Here is an 18091-nt window from a genome sequence, read left to right on the forward strand (position 1 = left end):
ATTTAAACCCGGAAGATTTCCGTGTTTTGGAAGTGGATGTATGAATCAGCCAGTCATTTACCATAAGCCCACAGGTTTAGTCGGAAATGGCATAATGAAAGGAGGGTTTAATGGTACTTATGAATTGGATTCAAAATCTAGTAGTGGAAATTCCTACTTTTGAGGTTTTCTGGGAGAAAAAAATTGGTTCTGGGAGTCGGGTTTTTGCTCATAAACTCGGGACCTCCAAAATGTATCTATGGCTTATGTTATACCTAAGTCCTAAGAGCTGATGCGACCGAGGGATACTCCAGTGGCTACCATTATGACACTAGAGGAATGCTCAAAACTGTAAGTATTAGGATGATTGGAGATGGAAGAACCACCGGAGTACTGGTCTCTGAAGATGCACCGGTCGGAGTGCTGTGCAATAAGTGCCACCTCAACAAAATTTAAATCCCTGTTTTTATACCTGGCTGACTAGCATTTTTCATTTAATAAATATGACTTGGAAACTGAAACAGAAATAATTCAACAGTGAACATGTGGAGCCTTAGCTGCTGCAGGTACCAAGTCCCATTTTGTATTAGTCACCAAAAGGTACAGTATCAAATAATGAAAAAGGGCAACACAAAAATAACAAAATGTGTGATGTATTAAAATTGGATCAAACTCAACACTAATTAGCATTTTGACAGTGTGAAGGGAAAAAATCGTTGGATTGACATTTGAAAAAGATAAACCTACCCTGCTGAGTTTTAGGCCACATTCTATCGAATGATTAATTTCCAGTTTTCTTCATCTCTTTGAGTATTTCTTCCGTCAGTTCTTCCGCTCTGTATTCAACTCCAAAGCACCTCACTACTTCCATGTTCGGGTTCATCAAGTACCTGTTCATAATGATATCACAATATTTTTTTCAAAATAGCAAAGATGTCTTGGTGAAAAAGATAAAGGAAAGAGTTAAGATGAGGAAGCTGGGAGGATAGTGATATTAAAGGCTTGTAATTTACATGTTTTGCGAAGACTCAACAAGATAATCATCTCCTTCTTCATCAACCCTTTTAAAGAATACTCGGTACTCTTGTGCCATCTGTCTAATAGCAGCAACTGGTCCGGTTAATCCCTCTATCCTTGAGTCGAACTCTACCCTCATTATAAATTAAAAAAGTGGAGCAGAAAATGTTAATTATATAGCATCCGGAGATAAGACAAGAAGAATATGGAAGTAAATAGAACATACTCCAATTATTGGGTGTGTAATTAATTCCAGTTGAACCAAAGAAAAAGCATTCCAGTCATTTTTTTTGGGAAAAAGAAGACGATAGATTTCTCTTAACTCCTTTTCTAAACCTTGGTGTTGGAAAATAATTTCTCATAGAAGCATGTATTATCAAGTATCATTTATAAAATAATAAAATTTGCAAGATTTGAAGTTTAGTGCATTAGAAGAAAAAAATCATTTGATAAGTAACACACACAGATAACAGCAGTAAAGAAAGTCTTTATATCTTTTTCATTGAAGTCTTAGAAATATTTATAATTGAACATTAATATATCTTGCCTTCTTAAGGAAAATGATAGAGCCCTATCTGGTTCACATGGATGCTTCCAAGTCATTTTTATTCTAGAATGTTCATTAGTCGGTTAGATGGGAACTCTACAAATAAGATGGGGAGAGGAATTAGATTGGCATTCAGAGAATTTGTTTAGAAAGGAGTGGAGAGATTAGGCCTCTCGAATAGTCTGAAACTTGTCATTTAATTTCTGTTATTCTATCAATACAAAATTCTGTTTCAATACTTTCAAGCTCAAATATTGTGTCTACAATAATCTGCCTTTTACCTTTCATAATCATCCATTTTCCTGTCAAGTCTACTATCTAAATTCTGGTTAGCAGCCTCTCAGATCCAGTCGATTATCAACAGCAACAGGTTCTTATCAAGCAGTAGCAACAGGTTCTTATCAATTGGTATTAGAGCACTCGATTCTAGAGAGTATGGAAACAAATTTCAGCAATGAACTGGAGGAGAAATGGAGCTCCATATTCAATCAATTCGAACAAATAATGATGTGACGGACAGAAGACCAAGCACTTGATTCTGGATTGGATTCGCTTGGCCGTCTCAAGATATCGATACTCTATGATGGTAGTCCAGGGTGGTGGATAGGGAAAGCAGAGGAAATTTCAAGAGAAATCGATTGTCGGAAAAAGAAAAGGTGGAAGCCACAACGGCATGTTGGGATGGTGAAGCTTGGGAGTGGTTCCAATGGCTAAATCGTCATTGACCCATGCAAACTTGGGGAGAGTTAAAAAAATTGATGTTGGATCAATTTAGCACGAGTAAGGCCTCTGGAAGCAGTGTGATGGGCTGAAATGGAGGACAGAGAACGGAAAGCCAGAGAAAGAACTGCCGACACCGGAGGAGGAACATGAAACCACCCACACATCTGAACTGCCACCTCAATCTGATGAAACCTGGGTAAATAGAGGCAGCCTTGAAATCTTACCATTACCACCATTGGAGGAGGAGGAGAGATCGGAGCAGGTTTTGGAGGGAGCCTCTGTAAAATCGTTGAAGCATGAGAAGAGCAAAGAAGGGGAATTACTGAGTTTGATGGATTTGGACTGGGGAAAGGAAGGGGCCAAAATGATTGAAAACAGGAATGAGATGAAGCAGGCCCATTTTAAATTTGGCCCATCTAGATCTAAAATTAATATAGATAACCACAGCCCACAATTCCCTTATTCCCTGTCCACACACATAAGCCGGCTCTCGAAACACCACATCCAACCAACCCGATCAACACCAAAGCCACGGCCACCTTCAATTTTTCATCATGCGACAACAATTAAAGGGGCTATTCCGTTCAAGAAATTAATTGATGAGCCACAGATGAATAGAGACAAGGGGCTGTGTTTTTTTAGTGATGAGAATTGCACATCAAATCACAGATGCTGCAATACTGAGCTACAGGTATTGTTGGTTACCAATAATGGGGAGGAAGTGGGACTCGTAGAGGTGGAAGAAGAAGACGATCAATTAGAGGTTTTGGAAGAAGATGAAGAGGAAAATAATGTGGGTGAATTGATTGAGTTCTCACTCAATTCGGGGAAAGGACTAACTAAGTGCTTGTTTGTTAGGGATTTTGTTAATTGATTTTTTTACCATGAAAGATAAAGTTGATCCTACGTGTGAGAGAAAAATTCAAAAATGACGGCTGGAATAATGAAATAACGGTCAAAAAATTGATGTTAATTGGATTAAAATCTATACCAAACATGTTCTAAATAAAAAACAACGGAAATTAAGGGGTTGATTTTGGAGAAGGCAATGGAGGTCCTATTTGACAATGAAGTGACCTACATTTTTATTTCGGCTTGTCAAATTAAAAAATGGGACTATTTGTTTGTAGGGGCAACTGGCTATGGAGTTTCCTTGGATACGATACTTGTAATAATTGCTTGCTTGATTAAGTCCTCCCACTTCAAGGAGTTGAAGCATTCCCTTCCAGTGATGACGATGACTGGAGTGCTTGCAAGACAAATGGTTTGGTTGCATGATGAATCGACCAAGACATCAACAACTTCCACCTCGAGGACAAGGTGGATTTTGGGGCGGCAGGTAATGATAAAGCCCTATCTGATTCACATGGATGCTTCCACATCATTTTTATTCTAGAATGTTTATTAGTCGGTTAGAGGGGAACTCTACAAATAAAATGGGGAGGGGAATTAGATTGGCATTCAGAGAATTTGTTTAGAAAAGAGTGGAGAGATCATGCCTCTCGAATAGCCTGCAACTTGTCATTAATTTCTGTTCTATCAATACAAAATTCTGTTTCAATACTTTCAAGCTCAAATATTGTGTCTACAATAATCTGCCTTCTACCTTTCATAATCATCCATTTTCCTGTGAAGTCTACTATCTAAATTCTGGTCAGCAGGTCCAGCAGATTATTAACAGCAATAGGTTCTTATCAAGCAGCAGCAACAGGTTCTTATCAGAAACACACAACTGACTCGTCACCCGAAAATTTAATCATATTTAAGAAGTCAGAATAATTGATGAAATCATATCGTGCTGTAAAATGATGACTGTATGGTCATCTCCCTTAGAACTTGCTAGCAAAAGAAGTTTTTACAAAATTATGTCATTATGTGTTTCGATAACAATTATCCATTTTTAGTAAAAGCATACATAAAAAACAATCAAAGACAACTTATATATGCTACCATTTTTCTACAAATATGGGGTGTCTGGCTTTCATGTGAAATACTCTATTCAGTTTTGTAGAAGGGTATAAGAAAATCATGTGAATAACGAACTCACCTCTGAGGTAAGCGCGAAGCTGTGCAGGTGTATCTCTCTGAGGATCAATTGTGACAAATATGGGCAAAATCTTGAGATTCTGTTTTGACTCTTGTTCAAATCAAAATAAAAAAAAATAAAAATCAATCATAAAACTCAAAAACAGTTCAATTTAATTTTAGAGAAAAATCGATGAGTAAGAACCTAATATATCAACAGACTTGACCATCTTTTGAACCTCTGCTGGCCCAACATCCGGAGATGAAGTATAACCAAAGTAGAGTAGAACCCAGTTCCCCAGAAGGTTGTGCTCAGTGACTAACTGGCCTTCTGTATTAATTAGGCTGAAAGGGCCACCAATTATCGGCCCTTGAATGGCACTTCTTTCAAACTTTACACCCTGGCCTAGTCCAAGTTGGAAAAAAACATAAATAAATATAATTAGTCTATAAACAATGTAAATTTCATTTTATTAACCAACATATATCCCTTAGTTTAATCGTCTTTCTCATGAAAATGCAATGGGAGAAGCAGAATTGTGTTAATTCATGTAATAGCACTTGAAGTAGAAAATGGGTAACTTCTAAGAATTACAACTAAAAATATGACAGAAGCAACCGACAAAGTCCAGTATTAATCCCCCATAGACAGGGACCTACAATTTCAATAACCTGTTAGCTCTCACAATTGAACGAGCAATGATATCCTCTTCACAGAAATAGGAAATGAATTCTGCCATAGACCTACAGCAACACACTGAAATAAGCCGAGAGAACAAAGGTTACAGTACAATTTCACAATGTTTCTGCCATCTTCAGTCTGAAGCACATATTAGAAATCCCCATTCCCAATCCAATTTCTAAGCAAAGATATGAAATTGCAACCGGCAAGAATTTTTCCAGTGAGAACACAACATTGAAGGTAAATTTATTATAGCCAACTACAGCATATTTAACAGCAGCCAACAGTAAATAAGAAAAATGCTTGGAATGATACTAAAGATAATGCCAACTAGTCAGAAGAAAGAGAAAGAACAAAGAAGATGGATTGTTTCAAATGAAATAACAATGCTCCAATTACAAACAGTCTGAGCTTGTTTCATGTGCAGTATTAGAAAGAACTGAAAGAGTATAATAAACAAGTTTTTTGCTTCTCTTTATTTTTCAGTACTTGAGTTTAATCCAGTCATCCCTACCAAGCATGCTATTATAGTATGTAAATTGAGAAACAACATCATGTCAAAGCCCCTATCTCAAAAGTCACTCGTTAGTGTATATGTTCCACCAAAAGTAGACTTTACGCAATAGATAATCCAGATTCTGAAGCTAATCATCAACTGATACATCAATAACCAATTAAAATCCCATTGAAGCTGAATGCAATTGTAGCCCAATTCTAGTAAAAATGATTTCAACCTTTTCTTCAATGCTTCATCATTCAGTAAACTCAGACTAGGGTCACAAGCCATTACAGAAGAGTGCCCCTATCTTACAAGTTACTTTGGCGTGAACTATCAACTACTTGTTCCTTTCCAAATAGACACTTAGTATATAAATTACTAATATGTGCTTGTTTTCAACCATGAACTTTTTGTCATCCAGTAGATGGCACTTAAAAAACCTTTTTCAGTCAAAGCCAAATAAATCGAAATCAGTAACTATAAATGTCAAAATCACCTTTTGGAATTGCTCTCTTTTCATCATTATAGTGCATGAAAAAAGCCAAACCACCAATTCCAGCTAGGATGGAACCAGGCTGCAAGAATAAAACTGATATGTAAAGTTTTAAAAGGTAAGGTGAAAGTATAAAGGACAAACATGAATTATATAGAAAAAGAACAGAAATATTGGAGCATCTCCAGGGAAGATGGAGTTGGAGTTATGGTATCATACAATTAAGAAATATTTCCAAGGGGTGGGGGACGTAGACTTTTCAGGTAATGGAGGGGGAGGTGTAATGCTTCTTGTTGACCTTGCACTGGAAGAGTAAAATCTCTTAGATTCACCAAATCTACAAACACAAAACAATTGAAGATACATCTAAATGTTTATTCAAGATATAATTAGGTCAGGGAAGAGAAAAAATCAGAAAGAACACAGATTCTTCAAAAAATTAATGATAAATAATAAATGCTCATTTGTTAAAAGAATAACTCAATTACCAAATTATAGCAATTACAACATTGCTTATACGCTACTCAAAACAATTCAATGTGTAAGTTCACTTAAGAATGAATTTGTTTGCATCTTCCTTGCATGCTTATTTTATGTGACGTGTCAAACTGAATTTGATGTTACAGAAAAGTCATATATCTCATTGCTAACATAAGGGATGTGAAACAGTACAAAATTCACTAGGAATTTATATATAACCATGTATTGAATATGGACCAAATATGGTTTCAGTTCATCAGAGTCTTTCCCTATACTTAAAATGATTAGTCAAATTAATTTCAAGGAATGAAGGCAGAGGTTTACTGCTTTGCACTGACCTAGTGTAGCATGCATATATCTCCTAGATGCACCAAACCTACATGAGAAACATAGTAAACAATTCATTTGGACTTTAATCGTAAGAAAAATAATACAGTTTTTGGTTTGGGAAAAAGAGAGAGAATAGCAATACCAAGAACTTCTCCAGCCACTTGCATTGGGACTTATCATATGATCAGCAATTACATCATCATCAACAGTTCTTATAGTATTCAAAATGATTTAAGTCAATTATGTAATCTCGCTTAGAGTGAATTCATTTCCATTTTTCCTTGGCATACTGACTTTTCTTATATTACATTCTAAATTCAATTCCATATCAAAGAAACACTGGTTTGTCAAATGTCCCTGATAGATTCCAATCTGTAAAAAGAAATTACCAAGTGCCAGGGAAAACAAGAGAAGTAACACAGGAAATGAAAGGAAATGCTGAATTGATTTCTGGAATTGGAATTACAAGGAAATGTAAAGGAAAAGAACAAATGACCGATTGAGAGGACTGAGACTCTCCCTAACTGACCCACTCACTGAATTTCTTCCTTTCTTCATCTATCCATCTTATTCTATTTATAGGCCCTTGTAACAGATTTTTGGCCACCTCACACCCCCACCTAACAGAATTAGTTACTGTCTCTCCTCTTGTTCCTTCTAGAATGTGTATACTGAATTGGAGGCTTATCAACTACCCCGCCCAATTCAGTCACCTTGTCCACAAGGTGAAAGGCCGGAAATTGTTGATCAATGAGGCTGAATGGCTCCCAAGTAGCTTCCAATGGAGATAGGCCCTTCCACTGAATTAACACTTCCAAGCAGTCTGCTGTCCCCAACGAAGCAGTCCTGACTCCCAACACAGTTTCTGGTTCAACCATTAACTCTCAGTCCACTCCCAAATTATCAAGCAACATAGAAGGCAGATGATGTTCTCCTACCGCCCTTCGCAACTGCGAAACATGAAATACAGGATGAACACGGATACCAGGTGGCAGCTCCAACCTGTAAGCAACTTTCCCCACTTTAGCTAAAATCTCAAACGGCCCATAGTACCGTGGTGCAAGTTTCTCGTTGCTGCGTTGTGCCAATGATTTGCGGCGATAGGGTCGCATTTTCAAGTAGACCTTATCACCAGTTGAGAACTCCACCTCCCTCCTATGTCTATCAGCTGAACTTTTCATCTGTTGCTGTGCCTGGCTCAAATGCAGCTTTAGCTCATCCAAAAGTCTATCCCTTTCTGCCAATTGCTGATCCAATGATGATACAGGTGTCGACCCCTTTTCAAACCGTATTAGAGGCGGAGGCTCTCGTCCATAAACTATGTGGAATGGGGTGAGTTGTGCAGACACATGAAATGATGTGTTGTAAGATAGCTCAGCCCATGGCAGGAAACGGAACCACTCTTTCGGCCGAGCTGAAGTAAAACACCGTAGGTATGTCTCTATCCCTCTATTCACCACCTCTGTTTGGCCATCAGTTTGGGGATGATAGGCTGAACTAAACTTCAATTTAGTCCCATGTAAACGGAGTAACTCACTCTAAAATTTGCTCATAAATACCTTATCCCTGTCAGTTATGATTGAGTTTGGTGTCCCATGCAAGCGAACCACCTCTTTGATGAACATGGCAGCCACGGTCGGAGCTGTGAAAGGATGTTTTAAGCCAATGAAGTGGCCGTATTTGCTTAGGCGGTCGACCACTACCAGTATTGAATCGATCCCCTCTGACTTTGGTAACCCTTCTATGAAATCCATGGAGATGTCCTCCCATACCTTCTGTGGTATAGGTAGAGGTTGTAGCAGTCTTGCAGGTGCTAACGTGGAGTACTTGTGCTGTTGACAAACTTCGCAAGCAGCCACATAGTTTCTAATATCCTTCTTCATACCTTTCCAATAAAAAGTCCCGACTATCCTCTTGTAAGTCTTAAGGAATCCCCCATGGCCACCCATTTTACTATCATGGCCTTCTTGTAATGCTAACGAAATAATGGGAGAACCTTTAGGTAGGGTGATCCTGTCCTTATACAGCAAAGCCCCTCTTACTATAGCAAATCCAGGACAGGAAGAAGGGTCCACCCTTATGGCTGATATGATTCGGCTTAGTTCAGGATCTTCTTCCTCCGCTTTTATCACCTCCTCTAACTGTATTGTGTTTGGTATACTAAGGGCCATCAGTGTGGCTGCTGTTCCCCTCCTGGATAAGGCATCTGCGGCTTTGTTTTCCAATCCTGGCTTGTATTGAATATCCAAATCGAAACCCAACAATTTAGATAACCACTTCTGATATTCCACATTTACTAAGTGCTGTTCGAGTAGGAATTTAAGACTTTTTTGGTCTGTTCTAACCACAAAACGCCTTCCCAGCAAATAATGCCTCCACTTTTGCACTGCCAGTACGATAGACATGAGCTCCCTCTCATATATCGATTTATTCTGACTCCTTTGGGGCAGCACCTGACTGAAATAGGCAATTGGTCTCTGATTTTGCATCAAGACAGCCCCTATCCCATGTCCAGAAGCATCAGTCTCAAGTATAAAGGGCTGCGAGAAATCTGGAAGAGCCAAGACTGGTACAGTTGTCATTGCCTCCTTCAGTTTTGCGAAGGCCGATTCTGCAGCGTCATTCCACCTGAAACAGTCCTTCTTTAGTAGTTGAGTTAGCGGCCAGGCTATCTTCCCATAGGACTCCACAAACCGTCGATAATATCCGGTCAACCCCAAGAATCCCCTTAATTCTTTAAGTGTCTGGGGACGTGGCCAATTCCTCATTGCTGACAACTTGGATTCATCTGCTGCCACCCCCTTTGCTGATATAATGTGGCCAAGATACTCTATCTTCTCTTGCCCAAATAGGCATTTCTTTTTGTTAGCAAAGAGCTGGTGCTCTACTAGAGTCTGCAGGACCTTTCGTAAATGATCTCGGTGTTCCTCCTTTGTACGACTGTAAACAAGAATGTCGTCAAAAAATACTAGCGCATACTTTCGGAGCTGTTCTCTGAAAATTGAGTTCATCAATGATTGAAAGGTGGCTGGTGCGTTGGTCAAGCCGAAGGGCATGACTAGAAACTCATAATGGCCTTCATGAGTTCGGAAGGCTGTTTTTGGGACATCCTCGGCCTTCACCCGTATCTGATGATAACCAGATTTGAGATCGATTTTTGAGAACACCGTAGCTCCATTCAATTCGTCAAGCAATTCATCGATGACTGGGATTGGGAACTTGTCTGGGACGGTGGCTTTGTTCAATGCTCTATAATCCACACAAAATCTCCAACTCCCATCTTTCTTCCGTACTAACAGCACAGGACTTGAAAAAGGACTAGTGCTATGTTGGATGATTCCAGCTGCTAACATCTCCTTAACTAGCTGCTCTATTTCGTTTTTCTGGAAGTGGGGATAGCGATACGGTCTTACACTTACTGGTCCCGCCCCTGGTTTCAAATTAATTGCATGATCCTGGAGTCTCTTAGGAGGCAGTTGAGTAAATTCCTCGAATACTGCTGTGAACTCTGCCAGAATCTCTGCAAAAAACCTCGGGGGGCTGGGCAGGGCGGACCGGTGACTGACGGTGATGCTTCCCAATTCCAGTAGAAGCCCTTCCCCCTGTTCCTTAAAAGCTTTCCACATCGATTTCAATGAAACGGGCATCTTACTCAGGCTGGGATCCCCCTGCAGGGTTACCTTGATCCCCCCGACGTCAAAGGACATGGTTAGAGTATCCCAGTCCACCTGCATTTTGCCTAGTGTCCTCAACCATTGCATTCCCAGAATGATATCCGAGCTGCCCAGCTCAAGAGGTAAGAAGTCCTCTTCTATCAACAGCCCCGGCAATTTCAGATGTACTTGTCGGCATATACCATCCCCTTTTACTGTTAAGCCCGTCCCCATGACCACCCCATAGCTTGCGGTGCCTGTCAATGGAAGTCCCATTTGTTGGACAAGGTCTGCTGAAATAAAATTGTGGGAAGCACCACTGTCAACCAAAACTATCACTTGCTTTTGGCCGAGCATCCCTTTTAGCTTCATAGTACCTGGGGTGGTCAGCCCCACGACTGAGTTGATCGACAACTCTATCGGCTGTCCCGAACCGGGGGTCACTTCTGCAGCATAAACCGACTCGCCGGCGTTGGGCTCACCTTCGCTGGCCATGGCGGTGTCAGGTTCCTCGTCGTTGAGTTCCATTTCCCGAATCACCAACACCTGTAGCTCCTTATTCTTGCACCTATGGCCAATGGTAAATCGGTCATCACAACGGTAACAGAGGCCTTTCTCCCTCTTGGCCTGTATTTCAGCATCGGTCAGCCGTTTGTAGGGTATGGATGATTTGGGGAAAGAATTTGGGCGATTTGAGGGGAGGTTCAGAGGAACCGTAGGGCGTGTTTGGGAGTGATGGGTGTGGGTCGGGCTCTTGAAAGATGATTGTGGTGGATTTGGGTTATGGAAGGGGATACTCTTTGGTTTAATAGGTCCAGCATTCCAGTGGGTTTGTTTAGCTACCATGTTTCGGTCCTCCACCATTTGGGCCACTTCCATTATCTGCTCCAGGCCCAAGGGTCTTAATAACAGAACCTCAGCCCGGATATCTGGGTTTAACCCATTAAGGAAGCTGCATGTCAACACTTCCTCTGATATTTCCACTAACGGGGAAGCTAACGTCTCAAATTGCCGGCAGCAGTCACGAACGGTGGAGCGTTGCCTTAGGGATAAAAACTGAGCACATAGGGACCCCTCTTGCGAAGGGCGGAATCGACGCAATAGCCGGATCTTCACCTCCTCCCAGCTATTCATAGCTCGACGCTTCTCCTCCCATTTGAACCAGGCTAGGGCTTCGCCGTCGAAGCATACCACAGCTGCCTCGACTTTCTCTTCTTCAGTCAACCGGTTGAGGGTGAAGTATCTTTCCACCCGAAAAACCCATCCATCCGGATCATCCCCGTCAAACACAGGCATCTCCAATCGTCGCACTCGCGGTTCCCCCCTCCAGTCACCTCCTGTTCCTCCGCCAGTACCTTGAGTAGGGTCTTGCCGGAGTTGAGATATTCCCGAACCTGCAGTTTCTGTTGGTGATTTTTCGGAGGCCATCCCTTTCTCCTTCCGTCCCCTTTCCTGATTATCCCATGTTTTCATTAATAATTCAAATTTCTCCAGCATCCCTGCATGCATTACTTTGAACTCAGACCTCATGGACTCAAGACCTGCCTGCAGCTCTTGATGATGGACTTCTACTTTCTGTTCTAGTTCCCCAACTCGATCTGCAAGTGTCATGCCTATGGTGAAGGGTGCTCTGATACCAATTTGATAGATTCCAATCTGTAAAAAGAAATTACCAAGTGCCAGGGAAAACAAGAGAAGTAACACAGGAAATGAAAGGAAATGCTGAATTGATTTCTGGAATTGGAATTAACATTGGAAACTAACAAATAGACAAATTTGGAGCACCTAATTCGATATTGACTTGAACCATGGTTCACTAATAAATTGCAATTTTGTCCATCTCTCTCACCTGAACAAGGTTCTCATGCTTTACTCTGTACATTATCATCACTTTCCTAATAAAACGACTCTCAAGTCCATCTTATTCTATTTATAGGCCCTTGTAACAGATTTTTGGCCACCTCACACCCCCACCTAACAGAATTAGTTACTGCCTCTCCTCTTGTTCCTTCTAGAATATGTATACTGAATTGGAGGCTTATCAGTCCCATCACTATTATAGAGAACAGACTGAATAGAAATTCCCTATGCACTTCTAATTTGCATACCAAATAAAGATGTTTACCAGATATGTCAAGCAGCACATCAAGATCCGAACCAAAATAATATCTAGCCCCCTGTTTGGTTCCCATTCTTTCCTCCATTAAAATAAAAAAAAAATGTGATCGTTATCCATCATATCAAGTCACCAAATTTGAATTTCTATCTCTTGTGTGGGGCCCATGACAGCTATATTTTTCATTCTCATTTTTAAAAAAAATGGGAAACAAAGGGGGCCCTAATAAACCACATAATTGACATTTGACTTTTCTCCGATACCACCAAAAATTACGCTGGCTTAAAAACCAATTTGTTCCACTGCTGTCCATCTCTATGGCACAAGTAGTTTTACATTAAACATATCATCATTCAAAGAGATTTTTTGAAACAACACATCCACGAAAAATTACATCGAAACACATTGTTTAACCAAAATTCAGAATCTCTGGATCCCTGCTGAAGAGTTTAGTATTTGTTATTGCAAAGGCCGAAGAAAAACACCAGCTCTGGTCTCAAATAGAAAACAAAGCCTCATTAATTGTCCAGGGATAAGCCATAAAGATATTCAAGTAAATAACCATCTTTGTTTCATCTCTTCTTCTTTCAAATGTCAGAAACAGAATCTGCCTACGTGTCATTTAAGTCCAACAAAAATTTAAGGGTAAAAATCTGCTTGTACAGCAACTTAAGCTTACACCCCTCTCACATGAGGGGGGGCCATGTTAATCGTGGGCCCCCCCTCATGTTAGGGGGGTGTACAACTTGCTGTACACAAGAGTGTACAGCAAGCAGAGCCCAAAATTTAAACTCCAAGCACTTCATACAAGGCTAGGATAATACAGCTCTCTTCCTTTCGAGCATACAACAGTCTAGCTTGAAATCAAGATGGATAGGTCCTTGAAGGCAAATCAACAGTAAGCATACACTTCCTCTGAAGCCACGATGAGCTTCTGCTTTAGGAAGACACCCACCACACTCCCATCCTTGGCTTCAACCATATTTCAATTATAGCAAGCTATCTTAAAAGATATTGAACTCTTTCTTGTTTTCCATTAACAAGGTAAACGCAATTCCTAACTTTAATCTCAATCGCATAATTTACAGTCAACTCTCATCAATGCACAGCTCCAATAGGCATTATCTATTACTTCTACACTGCAGAGCGACTTTAGCATACAAATAACATTTCGTATATAACGTTAATTCTGAATTTAACTTCTACGAGCCACGACGATTAAATCCTTCTGAACTAATTATTGCGCGTATATCACCATTGAAGAAGAAAAATAAAAACTTAAAAAAATTCCATCTACGTAAATAAAATTGTAAAAGAATGAAAAAAATACCGTTTAACAATATGCAGAGACTCTTCAGACCCATTTTTGAAAGATGATAAGAGTAATCTTGCCAGTGGCATTTCAGTTCCCTTTTTCTTTTTCCTTACGCTTTTCTATGAAATATCAAATATATGAAAAATTGGGCATAAACTGGTGATTGCTGTCTCAGCGAAACGTGACCAGAAATTATTGAGGAAAAATAATATTGTACTTTCTGGTAACTAATTGAAAAGGTCCAATAGCAATTTCTTTGCTCCAAAGACGAGTACTAGCCAAGTTCACGGTGTCGTAGGGTTTGTACACCTCGAGGGGATTGTACTCCAAAATGTGAATACCAAAATTGCCATTGGACTTTTTCTTTTCTTTTTTCTCTGGAAAAAAATGATATATAATTTGAAAACTTTAGCTAATGGTGCCATACAGATTAGGGATGGCAAAAATAAAAATAAAAAATCCACTCAATTCCATGTCCGAGAGGTCTCGCTCTGAATCGGACAAGGATTACTCGTCTAATCGGATAAATGGGACAGGAATGAGACGGAAGTTATTGCCCCAAAGCTGGTACGAGGTGGGTACAAAAATATAATCATCGCCTTGTTACGGGCGCCCATTTAAAATTAATTTTAAATTTATATTTTTTATCAAATAAAAATAAAAGGTTTATTATCATTTTTATAATAAAACATGACTTTTTCTAAACAAATTGGTAAAAGAAAGTAATAATATTCATTAACTAAAGGTATAAAAAAATAAAAAAATAAAACGGGGCAAGTAATAAAATAAATAAAAATGGAAAATAAAACGGGACGGGAGACCTATCCTGCCCTAACCCATTTTAACAAGGTGTGGCAGTGAGATAATGTGACAAAAATATCCGACGAGATGGGAGTGGATGATCCATCCCATACACTCCCTGTTGTCTTCCCTAATAGAGAGGGTAACAATTGAGGATTTGATAATTATTATTTGAAAACTTTTATATATATATATATTCATTTTTAATAATACATTTACACAATAAAATATCTTGCACATAAATCTAAAACATTTTCATAAATTTTTAACCGCATATTCAGTTAAGAATTACTATTCAAAATATTGATTTTCCCAAATAATGGATAAAATTAGAATGAATAATTTTATTTTTATTATATTATTGATGAAATTTCTCTAAATATTTAATATTTATGACTTTATTCATAGACAAAATTTGTGTCAATAAATCATGTTTGAGCCACGTTCTATAAAAACTTACTTTTTTTCCCCAAACTCATCCCCGTTTGCTGACCTTTAATTTATATTTTATACTCATTTTCAACAATATATTCATGCAATAAAATATTCTACATATAAACTCAAAATTTTCCCTACTTTTAACTTCAAATTCTCTAAAAAAATATTATTCAAAGTATAGTTTTTTTAATTTAAAGGCCACCAAATATATACTCATTTTTAATTACACATTCTCTTAATAAAGTAATTTTACATACAAATTCAAAACTTTTTTTTTTTTTAACCACAAACTCTCCAAAAATTCCTTATTAAAAAACTTATTATGCATAAAGTGGACTCAAACACAACCTAACTTTATGAACTGTTGCGTCTGCAATATTACTAACTAATAACTGCCAATAGATGCGTGTCCTGATAACAACATTTGTTGTAGTTAGTAAGACTATTTTCAATGCTATATCAAAATTTGAGGTAAGTTTTACACTAAATTTTGTATCAAATTAAAAATTCATTTCTAATCCATTACACAAAAACTTACATAAATGAACAGTATTTAATTATTTTTTTCATTTTTTTCAATTCTTAACAATTTTTTTATTTCAAAAAATAATTTATTTATTTATTTTACAATTAGATAAATTACTAAATAAATAATTACGAAAATATTGAAATATTATTGATAACGAAAATATTCACTTGTTTGATATATTTCGTTAAATTTTGCGAAAATAATTGCTTATATTATTAATTTATGGCCTGTTTTGGAGCGATTTTTTCATCCAAAAAATTGATTTTTTGACTGTTATTTCACTATTACAGCCGTCATATTTGATTTCTTCTCTCACAGATGGATCCCACTTTTCTCCTAACAGTCAAAAAATTAATTCTCAAAATCACTCCCAAACAGACTTTTATTATAAATAATGAGTCAAATTAACAAAATAATCCTTTATTATTATTGATTATATTATTAAATTTATTAAAAATGTACATCAAATAATACTAATAATTTATTGTATTAAAAAATATATAACAAAAATGATACGAGAATACCCTTGACCAATATGTTTGAAAAATGAAAGAGAATGACAAAATTGACTTCGCACCATTTGGTGTAAAATGGTGTAAAGTGAATAATACTGCACCAAAATTATCAAAATAGTGCTACATTGGAGGCAAAATGGTATTTTGGGATCTCCATTAGAGATGCCCTAACAAATATGAAAAACCCCATAAAAATTACCCAACATAAGAACTAGTGAACAAAATCAAACAAAATGCTGAGTTATTAATTGCCATGTACACTCGAAGTTGGATAACTTAATACGTATTTAGCCTTTTGAGCTCCATTTTGGGGATAAAATGTATTTTGGAGTAATATTGTATTGAAAAACGTGTAGCTAAAAATTAAAATTAAAATTTAATTTATGTGTAAAATTATTTTATGAGAGAATGTATGACTGAAATGAGTAATGAAAAAAAAATGAGATTTTGAAAAAATTAGGGTCAAACATAGGCTTAATAATCAATTTACACTATAGCACGTGCATTGGAAGTAACTTTAAAATATGTGAGACAATATTAATTTACTAATTAATTTTAATCACTCATTCTATGAGTTCACAATTTTCAATCACGCGTGTCATAAATTGTTATTAAGATTTACTAAAAATATGTTTTATTCTATATCATTCCAAAACTTATTAACAATATTTTATTTAGTTCAAATCCCTTCCTAAGGTTGTATTTTTATTCATTATTAATAAAATTAACATGACACTTAAATTAATTTGACTGAAAAATTGGTTTGCACGACATTGTGGCATGACCGATACTCAACACGAATATATTCAAAAATCAAAATACATTTTGTAACGCCTCGACCCCTAGTGGATCGGAACGCTACTTACTTTATTTAACTTAACGGGTGGTTTAGTAATAAGTGTATACGTTTTAGCGAAAACTTACATTTTCGGATAATAATTTAAATAACAATACTTTAAATACTTAAAAAAAAACACTGAATCATTTTTCAAAACAACAAAATGTAATTTATTTGAAGAAAACATAACTCGTTCTCGCATTTTGCGTTATTCAAAACTTTAAAAAAATAGCATTGGAAAACATTTCATAAAAATAAATCCAAATCACTTATTTACCGGATTTCCATGGGCTCGTTGCATCACTCTCCATCTTCTCCTTCATCCATGCCCGAGGTAGAATTCCTTCAATCTGTAAAGATGGGATTAAACCCATGAGTTGAGAAATTCAATAGGTGTCATAGGTGCATTCGTGATCAAGCTATACATTTCAAAACATTAACTTTATAACTTTTCATACATGCCATACTCGGAGGCACCATTTGACATGAAGGGGTATGCCGTACCCGAGGGCACCATTTGACATACAACTATTAACATAGAGGGATATGTCGTACCAGAGTACCATTTGACATACAAACATTAACATGAATCAAAATTTATAATTTAACACGATTAAACACATTGCACCTCTACCTACCTTGATTGATGCTTTTGAAACTTTGAAAACTTGGATTGAAAATTTCGATGAAACTTGGACGTTGAAAAAAATGCACTCTTTAGAAGTTTGAAAACCGTTGAGAATTGATACTTGAAAACACTTCTTAAACTTTTAGGAAAAATAGTTTTCCTCCCTCTCTTTTTCTCTCTTGAAAACTCTTTCTTTAGTATGTAAAAGCTCTTACTTTTGGTGTGAGAAAAAATGAGTGAAATGATGTCTCTATTTATAGGTAAATATCCCATAATTTAAAGCAAATGAAGGGTCAAATTTTATTTAAGAGAGAAAACATGGGTGTCATTTAAGTTTGAGGTTAAATGCTTCAATTTAGTGGGGTTTTAATTGCCAAAAACATGGGTGGCCCTTTGAGAAAATAATTGATGAAAATAAATATTTAAATTCTAAAGAAAAATGAGAATTTTCATTTCACGCAGTTTCGATCGATCGGTTGTAGT

General features: G+C 37.4%; 1 protein-coding gene across 1 annotated transcript; it reads right to left on the reverse strand.

Annotated features, from left to right (window-relative positions):
- Positions 1-540: 540 nt before the first annotated feature.
- LOC111367525 (protein SCO1 homolog 2, mitochondrial-like) lies at positions 541-14198 on the reverse strand. Its single transcript, XM_022988455.1, has 7 exons — positions 13875-14198; positions 6185-6302; positions 5969-6047; positions 4497-4697; positions 4314-4403; positions 993-1125; positions 541-869 (listed from the first exon to the last, which is right to left on the reverse strand). Exons 1-7 carry the CDS (start codon positions 13943-13945, stop codon positions 761-763), a joined length of 801 nt encoding a protein of 266 aa, XP_022844223.1. The 5' UTR covers positions 13946-14198; the 3' UTR covers positions 541-760.
- Between the last annotated feature and the right edge of the window lie 3893 nt (positions 14199-18091).

This window comes from Olea europaea, chromosome 18, assembly GCF_002742605.1.
Source record: "Olea europaea var. sylvestris chromosome 18, O_europaea_v1, whole genome shotgun sequence".
In the NCBI taxonomy this organism is placed as follows: domain Eukaryota; kingdom Viridiplantae; phylum Streptophyta; class Magnoliopsida; order Lamiales; family Oleaceae; genus Olea; species Olea europaea.